At 36.2% G+C, this 11,744-nt stretch overlaps 1 protein-coding gene across 1 annotated transcript in view; it reads left to right on the plus strand.

Annotated features, from left to right (window-relative positions):
• The window catches only part of FBXO47 (F-box protein 47), a 26,616-nt gene extending 21,893 nt beyond the window's left edge, over window positions 1–4,723 (plus strand). Inside the window, exon 11 of the mRNA XM_011384302.2 lies at window positions 1,234–4,723. Within this exon, the coding sequence (XP_011382604.1) occupies window positions 1,234–1,346 (113 nt within the window). The 3' untranslated portion in view covers window positions 1,347–4,723. The remainder of the gene's footprint in view (window positions 1–1,233) is intronic.
• Window positions 4,724–11,744: the final 7,021 nt, after the last annotated feature.

Raw genomic sequence — 11,744 nt, forward strand, 5'->3', positions numbered from 1 at the left:
TGCCTATTGAATTTTCCTGTTTGTTGTCACCCTGATTGGACCCCTTAAAAATAGAAGCCCTGTCTTTATGGCTTACTATTGTATTTCCAGCTCTTAGCATGTGCTCAATAAATATCTAGTGAATGAGTGAATGAGCAGAAGTCTTATTTTTTATATTGTTTTCAATATTAGATTTTACATTAGTAAAGAATATTCTTTGATAATTTTGAACCAGACTTTTGTCATACATTTTCCACTAAAATTGAACCATTTAAAAGCAAAGGAGTATTAGCTATAAGAGCATTTCCCACTTACAGACTAAATATAATGTTATGTGTAATAAATTATGTAAAATCATAAACAATCATAGTTAATAATACTATTTTCAAATTCTATAGCTTTCTTCACATGAAAATTTACCATAATGCTTTGTATATCTAAATCAGGTGTGTGAGAAAGAACTATACTGCATGGATTGGGCAGTTAAAATGATGCAAAAAGTCTGTAAGGTCTTTAGTACTCCAGTGGAAAGAAGTAACTTCCTGCAGAGTGTGGCAAATGCATTTGCATGTGTTATAATGGAAATGCTGCAGTCAATTATGTCTGGTGAGTATGCATGTAGATGGTGCACAGATATGAATAAAATGCATTCTAGTCTCTGCTTATGACAGAGATAATTCTCTGTAGATTTTTATTTCTAAACTAAGAATAGAAGAAGTAGACATTTTGTTTGTTTTTCCATGAGATATATTTAGTTCTGGGTTTTGTCACTTTTAAAATCTGGTATGGGTTTTAATGGGAAACATAAAGCTGAAGAGTCTACTCTGAAAGGAACCAGTTTCAATTTTGCACAGCAAAAAATTTTCACATACTCACTTGTCAACGTCATAATCATCATAATCATATCCTATATTTGTGTAGTTTCAATATGTATTATTTTACAGTTTTATTAGTTAGCCAACATGAAAATTAACCTTGTTTTACAGATGAGAAAACTAAAGCTTAGTGAAATTACCTGACTTGTCCTAAGTCATAAAGTTAGAAGCAATAAAGCATGGACCAGCATCCTTTTCTTCTGACTTTTAATTTAATGCTCATATAGAACTCCATGATTTTAATGGTTAACATCTAACTTAAAGACCACTAACTAGTCTTCTGTTAACATATTATTAAATCATATATTTAAATCATATATTTAAAAACTTAACTGTTATTTTATTTTCCTCACTGTCCACTCCCGTGTATGGCATTTAGGAGACCGTGATGAAGAGGACAGAAGCTTTTTGAATTTGTTCCATCTTGTGCATGCTCAGGCTAACTTCCATAAGGAGGTCCTGTATTTGACCATGAATACTCTCTCTACCTAAATACTCAGAAAGCCTTGCATTTAGAGAATACCTCACTGAACTAACAATTAGAAACGTGCTATTTTTCATCAATCAAAGAATAGTATCCATGGGACTTTATATCACCTAAGTAATTCATCGCCTGCATAGAATTTTAGAAGTAGCTGCTTTAAACATTATTAATATAAAAATTACAAGCAAACCCAAGAATGTATTGAGATTTATCTGGAAAATAAGCTGTGCCTCTCCAGATTTTGGTAAACCTAATACCAAACTAAATGGAACATTAGCATCCAAGAATCTGGGGCCAGCCAACCCATATGTGTGGATCTTTGAAGCAAGAGAAAAATTTGTTTTATAGTTAGAGCAAATCTAAATTCATTATAGTATGTATCTGTTCACTTTGTTTAGGTTGTGTAGACATAGCCTAGAATGTTGCGTGAAGGTTTGCAAATATGATGTTTTGGACTATACAGATATAAATCACATTTTTTACCACCTTCTTGACATATGATTAGAACATTGACAAAGAACATTATATTTCGTTCACATTTTGCATGAACAGATATAAGACAAAAAATATGAATATACACATTCATATATATATCTTTGTGTATATACAAACATGTATCTATGTTTCCTTCTTTAAAACAAATCATACAAAAAGTCTATAGAGGAAGGTAATATATATTGTTTTAATACAAATCATTTTTTATTCTTTCCTGGGGATTAAAGTAAAAATGCTGCAAATAAGGGAAAATATAAAATGAAAGAAAAGTAGCTATCCTGCTGCTAGAATAATTTTCACAATTAATTTGCATATCTTCTTAAAGCTTATCTCCCTATCTTAAAGAGTGGGACTTGAAGAAAACTAGAAGCATGGATAGTTAGAAAAGCCCAAGAATGGGGTTTTTCTTCACTCAAGGAAATGAATTCCAAGAAGCTCCAGGACTATTTCAGTCTGACTAGCATTTGCCACCACTACTTTTACTATTAAAGTCGAAAATAATAGTGCCTAACAGTGCTGAAATAATGCTGGAGCCCTCCTGGATTGCCCATTTTCTTCTCCCTAGATTTGATCATTTATCATCTGGACACACCCCTTCCCACTGGGCTTCTTAGAGGCTGACTTTCTCTTTCCTAAGCCCTTGACTTAACTCACCTCTCTTGAGCTGATGAAGGGAAGAAACATAGAAATTACTCACGGAAGTAGGGTATAAATTCTGGGAAATACTCAAATATTTGACAAGAGGGGCTCAGTGAGAGATTTAATAGGATTGAGGAAGAGAGCAAGTTATGGAGAAAATATAAATTGTGATAACAAGATTTTACTAAATTGCAGTAATAAAGGCACTTAACTTTCATTTTTAGAGGGTCAGAAATTAACTGCCTTTCTGGATTGTCCAACTATAATTCCTTCAGTGGCAGGAATTGTTTCTCCAGAGTTTAGCATTTTCATATTTACACAAAAACAAAGTCCTTGCTTTTATCCTGGTTTCATTTTCTTCCTCTCAATTTAAGAATTCATCCACAACTAAATTATGAAGATTAAAAGTTGGTAGATATCACAGTACAGAATAACACTTGAAATAGCTTTTTCTTTTCTTTCTTTCTTATACATGCTTTGAAAAGCCTAATCCATTTTTTACCAAAATACTGGTAATTCCAAGTTGAGAATATACTCTGTTAGATTATTTGGAGGTTGGGGGAAGAAAAATGAAGGAAAAAAGTAAAATTTTAATATAAATAGTAAATATTTTTTAATAGTTTACAAAATAGATGCTAAGTTTCATTCTCTTAGAGAAGCAATTTGGCATTGTGAAGTTTTCTTGAATTCTTTGAATTATCCAAGTCTCAGTTATTTTCAGCAAGTTTACAAAAGAAACATGGTTTAATTTAAAACATTTTTGACCTGGATTTTGAATCTCATCGCACAGTTGAACTGACATGACTGCTGCTGTAAATCTTTTAAAACACATTATTGCATTATTCTTGATAATTGTAAGATTATCTTACATAAAAAATTTGATTCATTCTTTGGGTGCAGTAGATAAATGGTATGATCTTGCTACCAATAAAAAGTAAACCAACAAGTTCTTCATTCAGTTATTAACAGATAAAAATAACATTTGAGACCAAATTTGCAGTTTCTTCAATTCAGCAGTATAGTTTTTAAAGGGATACATTTGTCATTAGGAATAAAGTGTGATATCAAATTTTAAAGTGGGAGGTTAACTTGCAAAAGCATATGTTATTGTCATTAGTATTGTTGTTCAAGCGAGGATATATGCAGTTATATTGCCACAAAAAAAAAAAGGAGCATTTGCAGAATGAATAACCTAAAAACACTGGGAGTCTGTCCACTTCTAACAAACTCTAGAATAGTCATAATAACATAACATAAACTACTAGCAAGTCAGATAATTTATCCTGTACCTTTTTCTAAATTAGAAGATTGACCTGGGCTTCTAGTTCTTTTTTTCCTTTTGATAGTGATTTCTTTGGTCTCTTTTGACTTCAAAATGTAGGATGATTTTTACTTCCCCTAGAAGACAAGCTCAAAAGAGCTCAACAATGCATCATTATATTTATCTTTACTATTGTTTCTAAACACACATGACATCATAATTGTACTAATAATAAATTAATGATGCTACTTTTCTTAGAAATTAATTTAAAGTTTATAGCTTGTGATAAATATTCTGTACCTTATGAAACCATAAAACATCTATTCTTAACACTTTTTTGGATAACTCTTTCTCATGCCTCTCTAACTCCTCAACTTTATTGTTTTCACAATACAGGCAATAAATTACTATACTTGGGAAGCTTTTCAGGCATTCAAGAGTTCAAGGCTGCTCTCCATAGAATGAACAATAGGCACCTTATTTCACACTTTTCTCATCCTCTGATGACTTAGTTCATGCTTCCAGTTCTTCTATTAATAAAGATTTTATTGCCAGGATAATTATTCGCCTTTGGAGATTAGAGTAACCATGAGGTGTGCACAGCAGAAGGTACAACTGGGAGAACCATCTTATGTCAATAAAAAACAAACATTAACTTCTTTGTGTGATTGTTACTTGAGTTAACCTCTTTAAGTGAATAGTACTAAATTATATGATTATAGATTTTTATGTCAATAAATATTGTGAAAGGTAAAAACACAGAGCTGCTACAAAAGCTTCTTAGGTTATTGGACACTTTACTAGCAATGTGATTTCTTTACCAATTCCACTAGAAGGTAGCTATGAAACTTGTAAGAAATCAGGCTGTGGGAATATGCTCCTTGGCTTGTTGATACATCACTAAGATAGGAAAGATGAACTGAAAGACAATTGTATTGGACAGTCTTCTCTAGGTTAAAAAAAAAAAAGTGCCAAAGGACTAGGAACACATTTTTTTTTCATCAAGAAAGCAAATATAACTCCAAAATATTTCTCAAGTAACTAGAGACTTAAAAAAAAAACTTAGTTTAGCCCTTGAAAGCCTTTTAAATTAAAAAAAAAACAACTTGTAGGTATTCTAAGATAATTTTGTTCTTAAATGCACACAAAACTGAAAAATATGTATTGTTATTTTTTAAAGTATTTATGGTAAAATGTTAAATCAACATATAATGAATTTTATTTAATTTGTTATTTATTCGTACTAATAAAATAAAATTAGAAACAGTTCTAACTTGTTCGGAGTTTGTCATTATGCAAGTCATTGAGTGTATAATTCTTTTAAATTATTTCTTGTGGAGAAACTTATTTTTATTTAAGCCGTTAATTATAGCTCAGTACCATGATCAAAATATGAAATATCTTAATATAAAATAATGTTGCAATTGGCTATATATTTATGTATACATATATTTATGCTTAACATTATAGTATATAAATAATTTCATTTACTAGCAATAACTCATAAATTGTATAATAATCTGTAAGTAGAACAGTATTCTATACTATTCTGCTATTTAATTCAGAGGCAAAATTCCCAAGCAATTAATATTTCAATTGCTGCTAAAATAGAAATGCTACGATTATCATAGTTTAACACCAGTTTCAAAAAACAAAATATGTAATTAAGTATTGTGGATTACCTGTAATTTCCCATGACTACAAGAATTTACAGAGTTTTCCTAAGAACAAAGAAGTTGTTAAATATATCTAAATGTATTTGCTTTCTCATGTTTGAGTTTATAATGGATGTGTTAATGATTTTTCTTGTTTCCTTCTTCATATATGATTTTGGTCTTATTTTTGTTTAAAACAGATGGGAGCAAGACTAATTTAGAAAAGGCCATCTAGGCTTAGCAAATATTTAGAGTGTGATAAAGCCAAAGCATATAATTTACAAAGACAATTTTCCACTTCAACTAGGCTTTATTAAGGGAAATTCCCATTACTTTTGAGTACATTAAAATGATACTTTTAAGAGATTTTGAAGTTTGAATAATGCTAATTTTAAGTCTTTTAAAAGCAAACATTTTCCAAAATTTAATGAATTATGTCATGCAAAATTTCAAACTCAGAAAGTTTGAAATTGATTCCATATACCCAGAACTATGAGTCTTAGGTGGTTCTAACTTAGTAACATTTACCTTTCCATTATTTAACTGTTTCCAATATATATCTTGTTTCTCCTTTTTTTCTCTTCTTTCTCCTGAAATAAAATACATCACTTTTCCATACAAACCCCTTACTTTTTATCAAGAAAGCAAGTATTAGTATAACTTTTTTATAAGTAATCTACAATTATTTAGAGATGTTTTTACTACATTGATGTGGGCCAAGTACAATCCCATTTATAGGACATGATTGCCCTATGACACAGATTCGTAAAACTTATACAAAACTGTGTATTACAGAAGTAACTTTTCCCAGTGTTTTATTATGTTTTAGGATGCCAACATACAAATAATCTAAATGTGAAATTAAAATTTTTTTATCAAAATGATGAACACTAAAACTCTGCTATAGATTGGCATATTAGAACATGGATGTAGGCACGAAGTCATAAAATTTCTTCCAAAATGTAATTATTTATTTTTAAAACCATAAATTTCACAAGTAACTGAAAATATGGGTAATCTTTCTATCCTTATATTGTGCCCATTACCAATGGCATATATCATTGGTGAATAACTGTAATTGGCTGATTGTTTTCAGTGAATTAATTAGTTGTTTCAGCTTTGGATACAGACTAAAGAGCCTTGGCTTCATAAAAGACTTCACAGTAAGCTTGGTTAGAGACTATACCATGAAGATCTACACCCACTATAAGTAACTGCGTTACTTGGACCTCTCCAAAATACTGACACTTGCCATAATTACCTAGGTAAGGACATAGAGCTGCTATCTTGAAGAAAATTTTAGTTTGAAATGCAAAGTTATGCCAAAGAGTCAGAGGAATTTTTTACTGGGAAGTGTCACATCAAGAACTCCACAGATAACTGAAGATCATCCCTGAATGTATTAATGTTCAAAGCCATGCTTTTTGCATTAGTATACTTGTCAGATTACCTCTTTTTGTTATATACCACCATGTAGTATTGTATTTATTAATATTCCCTAAACACTTCAGGCAAATTATCACATATATGTTTGGGGTAAATTAATATTGTCATTTTCTCATAATGTGGCTGTTGGTGCCAAAAAAGTGTTCTGCAGTTGAGTTTTCATCATAAAATGTCATTTGGGAAAAGCAGAAAAGGGGACTACTGGTAAACTATTAAGAGTTTATTCCATGGGATTTTTGCTCTCAAAGATGTAGTTTCCAAAGATAACACATCCTAGAATTGTAGACTTTTTAAATGGAAAAGGTCATTAACAATTTTCTAATCCATCCTTCCATTTGTCAGAGATGAACAACTGAAGGCCTGAAAGGTTAAATGATTTATTGAAGGTCATATAATTTGTTGCCAAGAGAAAGCTTCTAGAACAGTGTTTTATTCTTGGCCAGAATTCTAAAGTGCAAGTTTTCCATTCTAACTGTGAAAGATAGCATACTGCCTCGATTTTATTTCTTTTAAAAACATGGAAATTGAACACAATATTGTGAATAAAAACTACTAAGTTCATATTTCTCCTTTGTTTATTTTTAAGTTAGAAAATCAAATGTAGAACCACTATGATGAATTTTTCAAAGGAATAGATACCACAGATTTGAGGCCCAAGTCTTCTCTGGATCCCAAAATATATGGTTTCTTCAACCCTATTTTAGAAAATGTTGAAAGTTTTTTTTCCAGAAAAGCAACATTTGACAATTTTTTAAAAACATTTATTTTAGGGCTGGAGAGAGATTTTTTTCTCCCAAATAACAAGTAAGGTAAGTATAGCCAGCTTGTTTCAATAATTTATAATTCAGCCAGGCACAAAGAATGAGGACTATATAACCATTTCTCTCTTTAAATGAGAAACTGGGGCACAAATGATACGGGGTGGGGAAGACAAATCTTAAAAACTCAAACGACAAGTTCTTTCTGACTAGAGACTAAAACAAGAGAAACCGCACAACCCCAGATTGTGCAATCTAAAAAGGCAGAGTGATAACGTGACCACTTACAGATAAAGAGAGACAACGTGCTCTTAGACTTAAAAGGGAACCTTCGTGTGAAAGGGAAAGGAAAGAACATTTTAGCATAATATGCAGTTGCATTTAGAACTAAGGAAAGGCTATCAAAATGAATTTTTGAGCAGTTCTCCATGGTAATTTTAATGAGTCTACATTTCAGCTCTCTGTGTTCTCAACACCCTCCAACTACAGCTCAAACCAGGCAGCATCTGCCATCCATGCCCATGAATTCCTGATGTCCAAGCCGAGTGCCTCTGTCTCTGAGCTCCAAAAGCCCCTTGCTTGACAGGGGTTAACCATATCCGGAAGGCTCTGGAAGAGGTCTGCTGGGCGGCAGGACTGCTGCAGTTGATAAGAGGCCTCTGGTTGGACTGGAGACCAGGAGCTGTGGGAAACCCAGAAACAAAAAGGCTCAGCAGCAAAGGTCTCAGCTCCCGTGTACTGGCCATGGACTAAAAAAAGAAATGGGAGTTCCTCTCTCTTTTCCACCAAACCCCATAGTTGGGAAAGAATGAACATCTTCCCTCAAAACCTCATTCCCAAGTAAATTTCATTTCCTATCTCATCCTCAAGTAAGAATGAGTCACTAATTAATTAATGCAACTATGCAAGCATAACTGTAAACCACTCCGCTGACATATAAACATGTGTTTTATCTTTAACTATCAGGAGAGAATGGACAACTTGAAGTTTGAGCACCTAAAACTGAAGAAAGAAACTAGGAAATTATAGTCCTTCCCACCATGCACACCACTCCCAGCCCATTCTACCTAAAAATCCTTCACATTGTGGGTTTTATTTTTCATTTAAAAAATCCTATTTTTAATTAGGTCACAAAGAAAGAAATTGGCATTTCTTATTTTCAGAGTGGTCTGAGATATGCTATATCAGTGCATCTGAGAAAAAAAATAGGAAAACATGATCTCTTTTCATTTTATTTTTGAATCGATACCCGAAATAATGACAAGAAGCAACAATCCACCGGTGCGTCAGCAAGCAGGATGCTGGGCCAGTCAGCTTCATCCTTCCCCCCTGAGCTGTTCTCCTGCGGGCTCCTGCCGCAGCTGCAGGCCACTAGAGTAGGTAAATGATGTAGGACAGAATGACCAGGCCTATGATGGCAAAGAACATCAGGATGAAAATATCCAGCATTATGGAGTCCTTGGCAGAGGAGGCCTCTGGATTCCAGGGAAATGTGAGCTGTGAGCACGGAGCTTGCAGTCGGGAGAGAAATGGCTCCCTCCTCCCTCCACTGCTCGGCCCTCGATCTTTCCCCCCGCCCCCTTCCAGGGTCGGAAACTAAGGGATGCTGCAGCTCCATCGGCAGCTTACTTCCCTCCTCCCCATCACAGACCACAAACAACCAATCATAAAGCCCGGGAGCGGGTAACCAAGGAACTGCCCGATTTAGCAGAGGCAGAACTGAAGAGGCTCAATTTCTCCCCAGGAACCCAATCTCACCCCTTTGTATATAAGCCGAGTCTCGTGATATGGACATAGGAGATCTAATCTTTATCCAGAACCCTTAGGAATGAATTCTCTTGACTGCTTTTCTTCTTCATTTTTTCCTCTCACACATCCCTGGTAAATTATCTCAGAAAAATAATGATTGGGAGTTGGGTGGGCCATTGGCAAGGTCCCGTTATGGAGGGACATGGACAAAAGTCTCATGTGAGTCTTAGGTGGCATCTCTGGGGATGGAGCTAACACTTACGGGATTTCTATACTGTGGCAGATATTTCACACATGATGTAATTTCCAGTTCCCTACAGATCACTTGTAGATGAGGCTCAGAGATGGTCGAGAACTTGCCTAATGTTTCAATGGAAATGGCAGAGACGAAAATTCAAAACTAGGCTTGCACACTCCAGAGTTCATACTCTTTTCTCACCCCAGACCGGCCCACCCTGTTAGTCTGAAATGCCACTCAGCCCTACCTACACTACTCAGGTTGTGATGCATTTTGCTCAGATCACTCCATTTACAGTGTAAGTACCAGAGTCTCTCCTCCTTGTCTATTCTTGTCTCTTTGTGGTCATTACTCAGTCTTGTTCTCTTGTATCCTCTCCAGAGAGCTCCACATGGTGTTACACCAGAGAGGCACTAAAGAACTCTCAAGCTCATCCCTGTTCAGTAAATGTCTAGAAATGCAAATTTAAGTGGCTTCTTCTGAGGGAAAAGGAGAATTGATGTTTTGTTTTTTAAGCTAGGTAGTAGGTACTCAGGTATGTCTTGTGTTGCTTTTATGTCTTTTTCTAAGTCTTAATTATTTCCTATTAAATTTTAAAAATTCCCTGTGACATCTCGGAGGCCTAGTGTCCTTGGCTCCACCCTGAAATATTCTTTTGAAAGGCCTGGGGCTAAGGGTATTACTATGCCTCATCCTCAGCTAGATCTCAGGAACTTAGGTCACGGCTAGAAGGGAGTCTAGTAACTCCTCCCATTGGCCTGTCCCCAGGAGGCGGAGCAGGGAGTGGAGACTTGGCACCCATTGCCTCTTAAGCAGACTGACTACCCCCTAAAATTGCTCAGGTAAATGAAGCCTCCTGGGGGGAGGGGGCTGCAGCTCCCAGACAAAAGGTCAGGCCCACAGGAGGCAAGATTTGGCAATTCATTCCCTTCTAGTGGGAAAATGTTAGGAAGCCAGCTCCTTCAGAGGGGAAGCTGATGTCAGTATTGCCTTTAATTATCCCACCCAGTGCTGCCTCTGACACTCCCTACACTGCTAGGCGCTGCTGACAAGGGCTGTCATTCTCCTGATTGTCATTCCCCTCATTAGGAAAGCTCAGTTCAGGATCACCTCAGGAAAGCCCTTTTCCTCTCCAACCTACTGCTATCCCGAAGCCAGAAAATGCCTTCATTCTGAGCTCCAAGTGAGAAACGCTCCTCTCTACAAAACAGCCGGGCATGAGGCTGACTGGTGGCACCGAGCTGGGGCGAAAGGGTCTAGATTCTTTCTCTACCACTGCCCTCTTCCCAGCCCCACAGAAGAGAGGAGGCCACCTGGTCTTCCTGGCAGAGGTTAGACGCAGCGCACCTGGAGCAAAGAACAGAGTCCAGGAGATATTCAAATGAGACGTGCATAGGGCGTGGGCACAGAGTCTGCTGTGGCAAGGCAGCAGGGCATGAGACTGTGAGCACCACACTAGGGGTCCCAAGACCTCCAGCCCTGGACTGCCAGTCCCACGGTGCAACTTCCACTGCCTTTCTGGGTTTCAGGGAACCCCATCTGTAAAGCGGACATCATAGTAGTTACTTCTCTCACAGGTTGTTAATAAGATCAGAGAAAAAATGTGTTAACATCACATTTTTAAGGCATTGTAGACCGTTGTGGGTTGCTAGGCCACTTAGCAGATGGCTTCATCCCGTCTTGACTGTCCCAGTCTCTCCATCATTTCATTCCTCAGATATGTGCCAACCTCCTATTATGTGCAGAGAGCTAAAACTGTCCCTCGGCTGAGCCTATTAATTCAACAAGTATTTGTTGAGCAGCTATGAGACCGGCTCTGGACAGGCACTCGGGGTTTAAAGATGAATTAGGCCCATTACCTCCTGAGCCCACTGGCTAGTGGAGAGAAAGGTGCTTCGTGAGGGAAATCAGTAAGAGACTGGGAGCTCGGGCAAATATCTGGGAGTGTCACTAATCTGGAGAGACGGCTAAAGCCAGAAGCAGACTGGTGGGAAGTTCTCAACAAGGAAGGTGTCAAGGCAAATTGCTACTTTAAGCTGACAGCTTCCAAACTGGTCATTCTCTTCCCAAAGGATGGCAGGGCTCCCAGGAGAGAAACAGGCCAATGCCCCTAAAAAGCTGGGACACACACATAGCAGCATCTCAGAGCCAGAGAGAAAACCAAG

Source organism: Pteropus vampyrus, unplaced genomic scaffold, assembly GCF_000151845.1.
Source record: "Pteropus vampyrus isolate Shadow unplaced genomic scaffold, Pvam_2.0 Scaffold570, whole genome shotgun sequence".
Classification (NCBI taxonomy): Eukaryota; Metazoa; Chordata; class Mammalia; order Chiroptera; family Pteropodidae; genus Pteropus; species Pteropus vampyrus.